The sequence below is a fragment of the Poecilia reticulata genome, chromosome 3 (assembly GCF_904066995.2).
Source record: "Poecilia reticulata chromosome 3, P_reticulata-male-v2, whole genome shotgun sequence".
Lineage (NCBI taxonomy): Eukaryota > Metazoa > Chordata > Actinopteri > Cyprinodontiformes > Poeciliidae > Poecilia > Poecilia reticulata.
The window spans coordinates 33038557-33054923 of NC_088832.1; the positions used below are offsets into that span (position 1 = coordinate 33038557).

At 42.4% G+C, this 16367-nt stretch overlaps 1 protein-coding gene across 3 annotated transcripts in view; it reads left to right on the top strand.

Moving 5' to 3' along the window:
* otog (otogelin) overlaps positions 1-16367 on the top strand; it is a 72017-nt gene that overhangs the window by 45509 nt on the left and 10141 nt on the right. For all 3 annotated transcript variants that reach the window (XM_081605503.1, XM_081605501.1, XM_081605502.1), the window contains exons 33-50: positions 461-739; positions 1823-1940; positions 2046-2125; positions 2581-4916; positions 5779-5956; positions 6054-6205; positions 8006-8095; positions 8179-8365; positions 9103-9323; positions 9406-9544; positions 11054-11242; positions 13018-13227; positions 13313-13417; positions 14093-14197; positions 14277-14378; positions 15489-15587; positions 15672-15712; positions 15799-15874. In XM_081605503.1, coding sequence (XP_081461629.1) covers positions 461-739; positions 1823-1940; positions 2046-2125; positions 2581-4916; positions 5779-5956; positions 6054-6205; positions 8006-8095; positions 8179-8365; positions 9103-9323; positions 9406-9544; positions 11054-11242; positions 13018-13227; positions 13313-13417; positions 14093-14197; positions 14277-14378; positions 15489-15587; positions 15672-15712; positions 15799-15874 — 4707 coding nt within the window. The remainder of the gene's footprint in view (positions 1-460; positions 740-1822; positions 1941-2045; positions 2126-2580; positions 4917-5778; positions 5957-6053; positions 6206-8005; positions 8096-8178; positions 8366-9102; positions 9324-9405; positions 9545-11053; positions 11243-13017; positions 13228-13312; positions 13418-14092; positions 14198-14276; positions 14379-15488; positions 15588-15671; positions 15713-15798; positions 15875-16367) is intronic.

Genomic DNA, 16367 nt, shown 5'->3' on the forward strand with positions numbered 1-16367 from the left:
AATAATAATACATTTTATTTGTAGGTGCCTTTCTGGACACTCAAGGTCACCTTGACATAAAAGCAAGCAAATTATAAAATACATACCGGTAATAAAAAAAACAAACAAGATTTATAAGACAGTACAATTATTTTTGTACTGTCTAAGACTTTGTGTTTTTGGAGTGTGTACAGTGCCTACAGTGGTTAAAACCAGCTGACCGAATTACACATTTGAATTCCATTTGGGTTGCTAGGTAACAGGGCAGGCGTTGCTAGGTAACGTGGCACTGCCCCTGGAATAGGGAGGTTTTTGAAACGGCTCCTTTTCCAGGCATTAACAAACATTAGCTTATTGCCACAAATCAGGTAGGTGTTTTTTTTAAGTGCTTTGAAGTCATATTTTCTGTTTTTGCAGTGTAGGCGGTGTCCAAAACCATTAGAAACAAAAGCGGTGAATAGTTATTTTTTCCTCTCCACAGATGCATCGCGGGTTTCCTTTGAAGCCGTCGACAGACCGAACTACTTCCTGCACGCGAGCGCCAGCGGCCAGGTGAGGCTGGCCAAGTGGGAGGGAAGTGATGCATTCTGGGACGGAGCCACCTTCGTCCTCCACAGGAACACCTGGATCTCGGGCTACGACTCGCTGGAGTCGCACGCCAAACCCGGCTTCTTCCTGCACGCCACGCCGCCACGCCTCCACCTGCTCAAGTTCAGACACAGCTACGGTTTCCGCAAGGCGTCGCTGTTCAGACTGACGGGTCAGAGTCACACAAAGAATCACAACACAGCAGTTTTCAAACGATTCAAACATAAAACAAACTCATCACAGAAATAACCAGAGTTTAGTAGTAACGAGTTACATTCACTCAGTTGCATTTACCTGAGTAACTTTTTTTTTAAAGGTTTACCTTTAGGATTATTTGTACCATGCTGCAGTTTTTACTTTTCCTTCAGTAAAAATATGCCGAAGTAGCGAAAAAAGAGCCACTTTTTGTGTTGCTAATGTAATATTTTACACCTTAAGCTGGAGAAAAAATACATTTGGTCGTCACTTTAAAACTATTAAAAACTGGGGTAATAAGATAGACCAGAGGTTCCCAAACTGTGGGGCGCGCCCCCTGATGGGGGCATGGGAAGCCGTCTGGATGGAAAAAAAAAAAACCTGAACACTGTATGCGCTGGGTTTTTACCTTAGAATGGCCAACTCTGTTATTCCTATGTCAATTTGATACAGTAGGGGCTTCTGCACTTCCCATATCTGTGTCCTCTGTCACTTTTATCAGCAGTTAGAACTATTTCGTCCATTGTTAACATGTGGTAACCTGCTTTTCTGAGCCGCCTTTAAACGCAACATGAGCGCTACGACGCTCGCGCTGGGTTTACACCTGTGCGCCGTGAAGGAGACCTGCTGCTGCTGCTGTGCGGAGCTGCACAGGTTTGTGTTAGAATCATGGCAGCAAACCAGCAAAACGCAAAGAACTTTTCACAGTTTTTACTAGCTAGCTAATATCAATACCTTAAGCTTAATAAGTAGCCTGTAGGCTACCGATGTTGTCTATGTTCAGCTACGTACATTCTTTCAGCATCAGAAATAACATTTAAATAAGTTATTTTAATTTTTGCTTTATTTTAAAATATGATTGAATAACGGAAAACAAAAATTAAGATGAAAAATTTAAAATAAAAAAAATGATGGGTTTCAATTTATTTTTAATTTTGCATCTTTTTTTAACTTTCCCTCCATCTTTCTTAGGCCTTCACAGCGCCACCTGGTGGCCATGTTAATGAGAGGAAATAATCTTAAGTGGTAATTTATTTATTTATGTGTGTTTTTTGCTCAGGCCCCAGCCCAGACACCCCTCCGGGTCCTCGCTGCCAGTGGAGGTACGACTCCTGCATCAGCCCCTGCTTCAGGACCTGCAGCGACCCGTCCGCCGACTCCTGCGTCACCATCCCACAGTCAGACCTTTGACCTTCACCTGTTTCTGACACGATGTGAAACGATCAGTTTAATGGGAGCCGACATGTTGAGGCTTTTATTTTGTGAATGTGTTTCCTGTGCAGAGTAGAGGGCTGCCTTCCTGTCTGCCCCCCAAACACGGTCCTGGATGAAATCACCCGTCGATGCGTTGATGTTGACGACTGTAAGTAGCACAAATTCTGCTTCACCGACACTCAGTCTGGAGAAAAGACGTGGTAGAGCAGGAAAAACTTTACCAGAGTAAGAGCAGCATCACTTCAACATCTTGGTCATTTACTCACCTTTAATTATATTTTTAATTTTGCGCGGCTCGTTGTGGGTATTAATTTCAGCCCATTGATAAACGCCAAGATCAGGTCAATCACTTTGAAAATAAATAACATTAAAAAACTCAATAAGAAAAAAAAAGGGGCAGTGATAAAATATTTGGTTAATATATTTCAGAAAAAACATATTTATTATTCTGTCCAGGGGATTTATGTCAAATCTACTGCATAGGAAGGATAAAAACACTAAAACTAAAATGAAAGATTTTCACGATGCTCAATTTTCAGGAAAACGGTAAATTTAGATGAACATTTTGTTTTTGTAATCCTTATTGGGCTCATGTGATTTCAGGTGTTCGGCTCCCAGATTCAGTGGCGCCTGCGTCGCCGTCCACAGTAGCTGAACGTCATGATGTCACCACATCGTCCACAGCCCCACACACACCCCACGCAGCGAAAATTCCCACCAGCGCTGCTCCTCGAGCTACTACTGGGAGCAAATACTCCACCTCAACCACAGCGCCACCTGCCCCTGATGAGGCGGCCCGCCCGGAAACCGTAGTTACATCTGCAACTCCTGAGCCGTCCAGAACTCTGTCTGGGCCAACGGCGCCCTCTGCTGTCAGGCCAGAGGAAGTGGAGGCAGCGTCCACAGTCAGAGTAACTGAAACTCCGTCATCAGCTGCAACAAGCTGGACGACCAGGCTGAGCTCATTCAGCCCCACCACGTCCAGAACAACCACTGGTCATTTTGGCTCCTCCTCCACTAAACCGACCGACTCCCAGTACTCCCCGCTCACCACCATTACAGCGTCTGCTGGGAGGTCGACCACAATCGGAACCTCCACGGTTGGTCCTCCACATAAAGACACATCAGAAAGCTCGAGTTCAGCAGTTACTCAAACAACTCTGAGTTCAGTTTCTCCCCGAGTCTCAGAAACATCTCCAGTAAGAGGCAGAACCACTGTCTCCAGTACAGCGACTACCTCTTATAAAGCTGCACCAGTAGAGGGAATGACAACAGCACCGTTTGTCCTGCCAGAACTACCAACCACAAGCTCTACAACAGCTTCTCCTGTTCTCACCTCGCCCACTAAAGGAGCAGGAACTGGATATTTGTCAACAGCAACGACAGAACCATTCCAACCAGTTAGCTCTTTCACTACCAGTAAGGCAACACAAACTGGAACCACAGAAAGGACCTCGCACGTCATTCCAACCGATCGTACAACTTCTTCCACTGTTTCTGTGTCATCCACAACAGAAACAGTTAAACCCTCTACAACTCCGTCTGCCTTCACTTCAGCTACTACAAGGTGGCAAACATCAACCATAAAGAAAGTCACAGAATCTCCTGCATCTGAAATCTCTACAGTCTCTTCAGCAACAGCTTCACCCAGACCTGCTGAGACGACAGGCAGCACCGCTCCTTCTTGGTACACGTCAGCTGCCTATTCGGATAGGACTTCCTGGTCCGCTGCTGCTCCAGTAACGGGGAAAACCACTTCCAGCAAGCTAACTTCAAGACCCCTTGTCATTCCAGAAACATCCACAATGTCCACAGATGTTCAGTTCACCACAAAACTCTCAACAGGAATCACTACTTTACAACAATCTCCAACCACACAGAGCACCACCCATCCTCCGTACACTGAGCGAACCTCTGAGCCTCTGTATCCCCCTCACTGGGAGGTCACCTCCACTTCCACTACCACCTACCGGCCGCCAATGGAGACAACACCTGGGCTGCCCTCTGAATCTTCTACCATGTTTGCTAAATCCCCTGAAGTTCCTCCTCTTCCAGTAACATCTAGGACAACATCTACCTCTGCAGCCTCTACCACCACCACAGAAACATCGGCTCCAGAAAGCGGAGCCACAACCACCAGGAAGCTGATTACTCCACCTGTCTCCCTCTTCACCTCCACCACTAGAGGACCGAGACCCTCCAGTCTTCACACCACTCTTAAGCCAATCATAGAGACTTCAAAACCAGTTACGACCAGAGTGTCAACTACAACCACAAGCATGTCTTCTCCGTCCTTGTTTTCACTCCACACAACGACCTCTACAACAACTCCAGAGGTATCTACGATCCTGGAGAAGGTCACGACCCGACTGGTGTCCTCTTCAAGAGCCACACCCACCGCTGTGAGGACATCCATCCTTTCAGCAACACCCAGACTTCCTGCAACATCTACAGTTACTTCCAGAGCCACATCGCCCACAGTCAGGCCGACAACCGCAAGGGTCACCGTTGCAACAAGACCTTCAGCTACCACCACCAGATCAACCGTGGTTGGCTCACCGGCTACTACATCTCCAACCATTGCAACAACAGCAAGCAGGATTGGTCATGTTGCCACATCAATTTCCCGTTTGACCACAACAACAGCTCCAGTGGCTTCACCATCATCTACAGCCGCCTTCACCAGAGAGTCGACCACAACCAAAGAAGCTGAAACGACAACATCTCCGTCCCGACCTGATGTCTTTGTCTCAACCCAGGAGCCTGCTATTCCAGTTCCAACTACAACGCAGCAAGAATCCACCACCGCCTTCCAAAAACTTCCTACAAGTCCAGCATTGACAACAGCTTCAAGTTCTCCTCGCGCAGCGCCCGCATCGACGAGTTCTTCAGTTGAGCGATTAACATCAATGTCAGAAACTCCTGTAAGGACGTGCACTGTAAGTTCACTAAGGGAGCGTTCACACCAACCCTGTTTAGTCTGCTTTAATCCAAACAACAATCCTGTCAAGGAAACCTGGAGATGTAGGTTTTACTAACTTAGTGTAGTTTGCCACAACAAAGGGAAAAATAACGCAGAAAAGCCATTGAAGAAAAGATCCAAACCATTCGCTTTCTTCTTCTTTCAATCTCTATACATAGAATTGTCACCATAACAACTGACAACAGTATCACTATGTTTTAGGATTAAACACCAAAAAACACTCAAACATTTCCCAAAAGATCTTTTTTTGTGTTTTTAACTGAACCTGAAAACACAGAATCCCACGTCAAGGTTGGTGGAAGTCAAGCTAGCATAACTGAGCTACTTCCCTTTCCTGCGATATTTTCTTTCTTTATTCAACTTTTTCCTGACCTTGTAGTCTTATTGTGGTGATGTTGACAATTGGTAGCAAAGCACTGCATACCTTTTTCTTTTATGTATCACGTGTACATTTAAGATTTAGTGGATTATATTCATAACTTAACAGCTAAAACCAATGCTAGTCATTGTCGGCCAGGAGTTTTTTGCCTTCCGGCAGGGAGATGTGGGCGGGATCTTGTGACGTTTAGCGCAGGGCATTAATAGAGCGCCGCTGCAGTCGAGGAGGGGCATTGCAGTGTGATAGCAAACCACAGCAGCTGAAAATGTAACAAATGTTGCAACTTTGGTCCCCGATTGAACCGACTATCATTTGTGGAAACAACCTCAGACTTATGAGTCTCCTGTTCATATTTCAGGCAAAAGGTTATGGAAGAATAACTCCGTTCACTTGTTTTCCTATTTACAAGCATCTCTCCAATTTTTAAAAATGTTTTCAGCCTCCATATGCAGAGATAGTCGACGAATGCACAAAGTACATCTGTGTCAACAACCAGCTGATCCTGTTCAACAAATCCCAGAGCTGCCCCTTCACAGCCGAGCCTCCAAACTGCGGCCTGCTTGGCTTTGCTGTTCTGGTCAACGGAGACAAGTGCTGCCCGAAATGGGATTGTCCATGTGAGGAAACAGAATTATCCAGAGGTTTTGATCATTTCTTGTTCAGTCGTGTGCTTCAGGAGGAGTTCCCCTCATATTTTATTGTTTCATGTCGCAGGTCGCTGCTCGATGTTCCCCGATCTGAATGTGATCACTTTTGATGGGGACAGCATTGCCATTTTCAAAGCTGCCTCGTACATCGTTGCCCAGCTTCCCAACGAGACCCTGAGTGTCCTGATTCAGGAATGTCCGGCGGACTCTGACCGACCGGTGAGCGCCGTCACAAATCCACCGTCAGGCAGCAGGTGTTGATGCTCAGCTCTGACTTTTTGGCTGGAATCCGGTTGATTGTTCATATTACTAATTAGACTCAACAATCTGACCTCTGCATGAACAATTTATGACCCCAAAGCAAAGAAGAAGAACGTTGATATCGCACAGCAGAGTAAAAATGGAAGCTGATTTTTTACACTGCAAAACAAAACCTTAGCAAGAGATTCTTCTAGTTTATAGTCCAAATATCTTAGCACACCTGAAGCAAGACAAAACTAACTTACTACGTAGCTTTTCTTAATGATATAGGAGCTCGCTTTAAGTAAATAATCCTTTAATATTGATGAAAAAGTTATAGTTCTGTTGGCAGATTATTTCACTTTTGATGAGACATTTTTCACCTAAAATAATCTGTCAGTGAAACTAGAACTTTTTATCTATATTCAATAATTATTTAGTTAAAACAAGCTCCTATTTCTTGCTGAATAGTTACTTGTAAGTTAGTTTTGTTTTATTTCAAGTATAATGAGATATTTGCAGTAGAAACTAAACCAGAAATACTTGGTAAAATCTGGTGTTTTTACAGTGTTTTAAAGTTTTTAAAGTCTATTGAGCAATGAGAGCTGACGGTATCATCACAATCAATCAATCAATCAAATTTTATTTGTATAGCACATTTCAGCAGCAAGGCATTTCAAAGTGCTTCACAAAATAAAAATAAAAATAAAAACAAAAACAGCATGTGACATAGAATAAACATTGAGGAAGAGAAAGAGATTTTAAGAAAGCATTAAAAAGGAAACAGTGAGAAATAAAAAGAAATTAAAAAGTAAGGATAAAAACATTAAAAATAAGCAACTCTAAACAGGTGGGTTTTAAGTTGAGATTTAAAGGCACCCAGTGTTTCAGCTGTTTTACAGTTTTCTGGAAGATTATTCCAAATTTGTGGTGCGTAGAAGCTGAATTCTGCTTCTTCTCGTTTGGTTCTGGTTCTGGATCACAAGATCATATCGACACGAAGGAAGCTGAAAAAAACACAATTAACAGCATCAGCTTTTTGTGGATCTTTTTAGTTTCTGTAGATAAATCTGTTTGGATGAAGAGTCAGAGTCTGGAGTTTTGGGATCAGTGACAGATTTCTTTCACAAGTTCATAATTATAATTCTTAGTCATCGTTTACATCCTTATTTAATGCTTTTAATGGATAAAATGCGACATGACCGTTCATTAGCACCACATATAGAAGAGTGATAGAGATTTTTTGGTATTATCATTTTGTTGTTACTTTAGTTCATATTCAGTCTAATGTTAGTCAGTTTAAAGTGTTCTCTTCTTTAGTGTGTATGAACTGACCTGGAGGTCACAACTGCCCGTTCATCTACATGTGAAACAGTTTGATCGAGATTTGAACCGGGCTCAGGCCGTAGATCAGATATCGCATCTGGAACTGGGTTGCTAGTTGTTTAGGTAAAATGTTTTACGACCTTTGCTGTTTTTCCTCTGCTGTCTATCTTGCCTATCCTCCCTCTTTGAAGTTTGAAAATAAAAGACAAGCTCTACCCAAAGATCTTCAGAATGGTCTGTGAACGGCTCGGAGGAGCAGTTGACAGAGTATTTTCCTTTTGCAAAAGCTTTGTCATGAAATTCATATACGTTGTCTGTGGTTCTTTTATGTAGGTTCTAGGAAAATACCTATCAAAGAGTCACAGTGGAAAAAAACTGATTTCTGTCGTATTTACCTGCTGTGTGATGCAGCCAAAGCCTCACTGATGAATATTTTCCTTATTCTTTCTAAAGCTCCTCTGGAATTTCACCAACTTGTGTCTGGTTTCACTCAACATCACTCACAAATCCAACCAGGTTGTCGTCGACAGACTGCAGAGGAGAGTAAGTTGCTCGTCTTACCTTAAACTGCAACGTCCTGCACTGCGTAAATATTTGACATCTTGCACTCTTCAATCTTTAACCAGCTCTTCGTGAACTCGCGCTACGCCAAGCCTCGTTTTAAAAAGTACGGCTTTGAGATCTACGACACGGGCAACATGTACCTGATCCGCAGCCCGGCCGGACTGAAGGTGCAGTGGTACCACAGCACCGGCATGATGGTGATCGACGCCGACGACGCGGGCAGCAAACTCCCCACCATGGGCCTCTGTGGTAGGAAGATGTTTCTACCTTCCCTCCAAGCAAGGAGACATGTTTTCTTGAATAGTTGTGAGACGTGGAAGAGAAACCAAAACTGTATTCATGTAAGAGTACAAAAGTAACTGATCAATCATTTAATATTTAACGTCATCAGTCGGACCAAAGTATAAATTTAAGTGGAAATTTTTGAATTCTAAAGACCAAAATGACAATAATTCATATAACCATCCATCCATCCATCTTCTTTACACCCTTGTCCCTTAGTGGGGTCGGGAGGTGCTGGTGCCTTTCCAGGTAACGTTCCGGGCGAGAGGCGGGGTCACCTGGACAGGTTGCCAGTCTGTCGCAGGGCTGTGTAACCAAAAAAACTAAAATCAGGCAATTTAATTTTTTTTTCCAAAATCAGTTTCTTTCAATAAAAAACTGATGAAACTTTAACAGAAACTGTAGATCTGAGTCTGTCTCTGGTGAATTTTTGGTTAAAACATGTTTATTTTTCATTCAGTGAATAGAGACTCCAGACATTTTACTCAACTAAGAGTAGAAATACTTCAAAATAAAATCACTCAAGTAAAAAGTACAGCGTAGTAAAAGTACTCAATTTTTTCAAAAAAGTTACTAAAGTAAATGAGTAAAAGTAACAAGTTACTACCCAACTCTGGAAAACATTAACCAGAACTGAAGTCTGTTTATTTCCATTTGTCACGCTCAGAAACATTTTGAGTATTTTTAATATTTAACCCCTTCAGGTTTCTGCGATGGAGATCTGACCAACGACCTCACTCTGCCCAACGGCTCGGTTTTGGGCGTTAGCCAGGACCCGGTTCTGTTCATCGACAGCTGGCAGGTTCCCAACACCACCAGCTACGTCAGCTACAGCCGTCGGCGTGAACAGAACTGCTCCACCAGTGACTGCTCCCGCTGCCTGGCCATGCTGGAGGACCACGCCTTCACGCCGTGCCACGCGTTCGTACGTCGAACTCCTCAACAGGCTCCCGTCTTTCTGAGTTCTCGTGTTGCATTTAGTTTGATCGTTGCTTCTTCGTCTCCAGGTGCCGCCCAGCACGTTTTGTGAGGTTTGGGTGAGAGATTCAGAGTATGTGAACAACCATTGTGTGGCTCTGGCTGCCTATGTGGCAATCTGCCATAAATTCAGTGTCTGCATCGAGTGGAGGAGGCCGGATTACTGTCGTAAGATTCCTGTTTTCATGGCACTCGCATGTGAAAGTAGCTGCAAACAGATGAGCAATTACACAGCTTCATATGTTTGAAAAGCATTAGTGGAGCCTCCCGCACAACCAATAAGAATGCAGCGAGTGGTTTCTGGACGTTAAGTCCACAGCAAAACAAACTTCCTTTTCCAGCAGCCATTGTAAAGCAAAAAAAACATCATCTTACCAAGTGTTTGTGTCTAGTTTTCTAGTGCACTTGAAAAACTAAAAAAATAACTTACAAGTAACTTATCAAATATACAGGAGCTTGTTTTAAGTAAATAATTATTTAAAATAGCTAAAAATACTAGTTTCATTGGCAGATTATTTCTCTGAAAATAAGACGTTTTTCCCCATGCTGAGATAATTTACCAGAGGAACTAGAACTTTTTAATTAATATTTAGAAACTCAAAACAAGCTCCTGTATCTTGCAGAAAAGTTACTTCTAAGTTAGTTTTGTCTCATTTCAAATTTACTAAGATGTTTGAAGTCGGATGTTTGAAGACCAAAAATACTCTGTAAGATTTTGTGTTTTTGGAGTGTTTACAGCGCATACAGTGGTTAACCCTTGTAGGCCAAGGTCTAAATGGCCATTCCGGCTCGCAGTCTTTCTCTTCTCAGTGCGTCAGAGCTCGCTACGAAGCCATGCAGCGATCGCTAGCAAAACTACTACTAACACTACACACACCACAAACTCTAAATAACATACTTACTGTATAAAAAAACCTATCGAAACACTCTTAGTAAAATCCACAGCATCAATTCTCCCTAGTCTCTTGCCGTATCCAAATCCCCCCCCTCCTCGTTTGTCCCCACGTGTCTCCGTTCTACCTAGCAACAGACCATCAAGACATTTTCATTGGTTGTGTCGAAATGTGGTACAGTTAGACCCCCACACAGTAAGGCGGAAATGATCGATCATATTCCTGGCTTTATTTTCAAGTAAATAACCACAAAACCAATATGAAAACACCACTTTTATAAAGTTTGAAGTCCGTACTGTCCACCAGAGGTGAAATGAACACTCGGTATGCCGTCTGTGTTACTACGAAGCCTTATAAATGTGTCACATGCTTGCCCGCTCCACAGCGGGCTTCGTCCCGGTAGGGTTAAAGCCAGCTGACCAAAGTTGCTGGAGTTCCATTTGGGTTGCTAGGTAACAGGCCTGGGCTCGGCTGGGGTTGCTAGGTAACGAGTCACTGCCCGTGGAATGTGACTCAACAATTGGGAGGTTTTTGAAACAACTGATTTTCCAGACATTAACAAACAGTAGCTTATAGACAAAAAAACTTTTTTTAAAGTGCTCAGGCCGTTTTTAGAAGCAGTTGAGACCCAATTCGCACAATAAGTCCCCTTTAAATATTTGCAAGGTGGGATAAATCTGAAAAAAGAAGGTAGATTATGGAAAAATATTTGTCTTTCAGTGCCTGAAGATGAATTGATGGCGGTGCATCCTGACTTCATTCGCTGACATTTTCTCTCCTGCAGCCTTCGTGTGTCCCGGCGCTCTGAGCTACCAGGCCTGCCTGCCGGCCTGCACGTCTCAGTCCTGTCCCAACCACGACTTTGACTCCGATCCGGACCACTGCTCTGGCCTGACGGAGGGCTGCGTCTGCCCCGAGGGAACGCTGCTCCACCGGCCGTACTCGGCTCTCTGCATCAGCCCTGAGAAGTGCGGTAAGGAGGACAAAACTTTACCGCTTTCTTCTGACACGCTCAGGATTAGAAACATCAGCAAATGTGCAGAAATAAAGACTCCTGCACTGAAAAAACACCAAATCCTACCAAGAGGTGTCTAGTTTCTAGTGCAAATATCTTAGTTCACTTAAGAAAAAAAAGCAGTAACTTTTGAGCAAAATATGAGTTTGTTTTAAGAAAAATAAAATCCTTAATATTGATGAAAAGGTACAACTCAATCAACTTTATTCATGCCATTAGGTAGATCTGGTTGCAGTGACCTGAGTCAGCTTTACACTTCACATCGTCACAACAATAAAAATGAATATAACTTTATTCAAAACAGCCTGTTTCTCAATACTTTAAAATATTAAAAACCATATAAACACTAAACCAGTGGTTCTTAACCTGGGTTCGATCGAACCCCAGGGGTTCGGTGAGTCGGTCTCAGGGGTTCGGTGGAGCCTCTGCCGACCGCGGAGGTAAAGACACACTTGTGTAAAGTCGTGATGACGCGCCGCTTCGCCGTCACTTGCTGCAGAGGATCACGTTACATTGCTTAGCCAATCAGAGGATCACGTTACATTGCTTAGCCAATCAGAGGATCACGTTACATTGCTTATCCAATTAGAGGATCACGTTACATTGCTTAGCCAATCAGAGCTGCAGAGGAGCCCGGATTGAAGGAGCTCCTCTCTCAGCAGGGATTTGAACTTGTGTCTTTATTTACTTCAGCAAAGCTCACAGTTTTTACCAAATTCTGTAGCTTTCGGTGAACTTCTAAATCTGCTCCTTAGTCGCATCTTTTCGGGGTTGCTACTGCCTCTAGTGGTGTGGGGATGGTAGCACAACTAATATAATTACATTACTAAATCAGAATACAGCAAAGTCTTTATTATTTATTATTAATTTTTCATCATCTTAAGAATGTAGAGCTAATTAAATGACCTAAACAAAGGTTCCAGTTTCTCTCGATGGCCAACCTGTTGAAACTGTGGCACATTTTAAATACCTTGGGTCGTTCCTGGACAGTCAGATCAACTTTGCTGAAAACACTGACTACATTTTGAAGAACTGATCTCAGAGACTCTACCTTTTAAGAAGACTTGGTGATCATGGGGTGACCCAACTAGACTCTAGGTGTGTCACCTCTATGTCTTGAATTTGGGGGGGAAATCATATTTTATTTATCGCTACAGAAGGGTTCAGTGAATGCGCATATGAAACTGGTGGGTTCGGTACCTCAAAAAAGGTTAAGAACCACTGCAGTAAAAGAATAAACACACTAGTTCCACCAGCAGATTATTTCACAACAAGACATTTTCACCCTGATATAAGTTAAATAATCTGTGACATTTTCATCAATATTAAGGATTTATTGATTTAAAATAAGCTCCTGTATGTCACTGAAAATTACTTGTAAGTCAATTTTGTCTTATTTCAAGTGAAATAAAATATTTGCACTAGAAGCCTGGCAAAAATACTTGGTAAGATTTTGTGTTTTTCAGTGTAGCTGGTGTCCAAAACAATCATAAACACACGTGTGTGTTTTTGCTTCTTCTGTGGGATTAAGATTAGGAAGAATCTGAAAGATTTTGTGTTTTTGTAGTGCTCAGTTAAATAAAAGCTAAATTAAAATGGGTCAGCCATTCGTACTGCATGTTATTTGTGACAGTTGACACCTTTAAATGGATTTAAATCAGTTAAAGTCTCTTTATTTTGTCTGAAGTTGATTCCTGTCAGGGTTCTATGTGATTTCTTCTGTCTGTCTGCAGCCTGCACCGACAGCGGCGGCGTCCCTCGGTCGCACGGCGAGGTGTGGAAGGCCTCGCAGGATGGCTGCTGCATGTACCGCTGCGACAACGACACCGTCGTTCCCGTGGAGTACGACTGCTCCAGCGCGCCGGCGCCGGTTTGCCACCGATCCGGGGAGATGATCATCAGCATGTCTGACGACACGAGCTGCTGCCCTCACAAAGTCTGCGGTGAGCCAACGAAGCGCTCGCTCGGCTCGTTTTGATCACTAAAAGAACCGTGAGGCATCATGCTGTGGTTTGACATGTTCTGCAGTTTGTAACCAGAGTCTGTGCGATCGCTTCCCTCCTGAGTGTAAATACGGGGAAAAGCTGGTGTCGTACTTCAGGCCAGAGTCCTGCTGTCCGGACTACGTCTGTGGTGAGTTTCCTTTTTTACAGATTTAGCGGCTTAGTAGAGACGCTGTAGGTAGAAATTAGCCTGTTAAACTCAGACTAATCCTGAACGAAGGGAAGGTCATGTGCGGCAATTTTAGATTTTTTGTAAAACCATGTTACTGAAAACTAAAGCTTAAAAAAGCAACTTTTGAAAAAGTGCCAGAAAATCAGTAATTTTAGACAACAGTCACAAAAAAAACATTAAAATATTTAAATATTATTCTCCCTTCCAGCCTCTTTGTTGAGTTGTGTGTTTTTTAGCCTCTAGAACAGAAATAACGATGATAAAATTATCTCTAAAATAAGCGCCGGTGGTAAATGAAGATGATTCAAAACATATTTAAACAATTTCACTATAATGGCGGCCATTATAAATAACAAAAAAAAGAGTAAATTCATGCCAAACATTTTTTAGATTAATCTCAGAAATTATCTTGATAAAAATAAGGAGCTTTCTGAGCTCCAAAAGTTGAAAATTAGCGAGAAAAAAATTTAATATTTAGATTATAATCTTCCAACTTTTCTACTAAAAGCGTGGAAATTTTCAGTTTCAAAAGTTGACGTCTTTTTACGTTTTTACTTTCTTTTTGGTTTGACTGCAGATGTGAATCGTCGCTCGCTGCGACTGTTTCTGACCTTCTTTGTGTTTTTTTTTCAGAGTGCGATCCTGAGCGCTGTGAGTCTGAGCTGCCCGCCTGCAGAGACGACCAGACGCCGGTCGCCACCAGAGCCGACGGCAGCTGCTGCCTGGCCCACATCTGCAGTCAGTCCAGCCTCCTTTTCTGATTATTCCTCCTCTGAATCCTCATTTTGTTGATTCTGGGCGGGTTTTCCTCCTGCAGTGTGCTCTTCCTGTGCGGAGAGGCCTCCTTCCTGCCGGGACGGCGAGGTGCTGAGCGTCGACAGCAACGGCACGGATCGATGCTGCCCGTTCTACCAGTGCGGTGAGGAAACACACACACACACTCACTGACCTGGATGAGGTGTTTTTTTAAAATTAGTTATTTAAAAAAATGCAATGGAAACATTTTTTCGCGTCAAAAGTGATAAACGGATGTTGCCACTGGCGGAAACGACAAAGAAGACGACAGGAATCAGTTGGAGGATGATGTTTTTACTGACTTATCACGTGAATAAAAGTATTCATGTGTAACTTTAATTGCGTTTCTTATTTAACTACAAAATTTTGTTTTTTCGACATTAATGAAATACAGTTAGTTTCTGTAACAAAGTGGACCAAAATAAATCCAAACAAATGCAAATGCAGTAACTATGACTGAGAAGAAAGTGGGAACCAGGACTGCAGATAACAATTATTTTAGTAATCGATTCTTCTGGTGATTAATCGATTAATCATATAAGACATTTTCTGCATCCTGTAGATTTTCCATTTAACCACATTAGCCTTTTTTATACAATATTAGATATACATTAAAAGATGCAAGTCAAAAATTATTCAGTTACTTTTTAAATAAGAAAATAAACATTTTGTTGCCTAAATTGCAACAACATTCCTTTAGTGAATGCAAAGAAAACAACAGCAGCTATAAAAGTCTGAACTTTCTGTCCGACTCAACAGTATAGAGCTGAGATGATTTGCTGATTTATTGGATAATCGAATTAATAATTGGGGAGAAAAAGTTGCTTAATATTTGATTTTTTGTTTGTTTTTTACAGAATTTGAAGGAGGTGAAGATAAAAGTGTTGCTTGAGGAGTTATGAACATTTTTACAAAGTTTTTTTATCTTAAAGGCAAAATTTACATGTTTTTGTACAGTTTTGACTTAATTACTGGTCTGTTTATGTTGTTTCAACAAATGGTGTGTATTATTAGTTGATGGTTATCTCAATAATTGATTAATCATATTAATCATGATTAATCGTTTCAGCCCCGAAGGAAACCACACAGTTTATCGAGACAGAAAATAATTCTGTGGTAGAAATAAATTTAGGACATAAAAACAGCAGCTTCTGTTGTGGTTTTGGATAAATTAGTGAAACTTTCTGAGTCTCACTCTGTATGTATGTGTGTGTGTGTGTGTGTGTGCGTGCAGTGTGTGAGCCCTACAGGTGTCCCCAGCTGACCTGTCCTGTTGGGATGTCGGTCGTGTCCGTTTCCAGTCCAGATCTCTGCTGTCCCAACCAAACATGCGGTAAGATCCCAACACGCTGCTGTTCAGCTTCAGTGATAAAATGGAAACCTAAATAATCTTCATTCCTCTCGTTTCTGTTTACAGTCTGCAGCTGTGAAAAGATCGTCTCTCCTAAATGTAGCCTGGTAAGTCCTGCCTGTGAGAAACAATATTCTGTTTTTACAGTATTCAGGATGAAGGGTCGGCTTGCTCTCTCTCTCTTTCTCTTCAGGGAGAAGCTGCACAGCTTGACCGGGCCTTCCTGTCCGACCCACAGAACCAGTGCTCCTGCAAGAGATACAAGTGTGGTGAGTTCTGCTCAGACTGAACACTCAGGCTGTGATTCTGCACACCAAACACTCGTTACCCGGTGTGATTCCACTAACAAAAACCAAACATGTTAATTACATTTTCCCCACAAAATAATTCTTAGATAATCAGATTTTAGTCTGCTTACTTCTGTACGGTGTCCCTGAAGTGCAAAACACATAAACAAATCACTAAACACAACTACAAATCGAAAAATGCGACGACAAAGTTTACAGTCGCTCTTGAAAATGGATGCCAACAGACGCGAAATTGTACATCCGTACATCTTTGAAAAGCATACGTGGAGCCTCCTGCACAACCAACAAGTATGCAGAAAGTGGATGGTGAGTCAACCACAAAACACCTGTGTGCTCCAGCAGCCATTGTACTGCTGGAGGGCATGCAGTGGTAAAACCAGCTGACCAAACATGCTGGAGCTCAGCTGTAATTCAGTTTTAAAAAACTGAATTCATTTTATTAGCGTTTACTTAT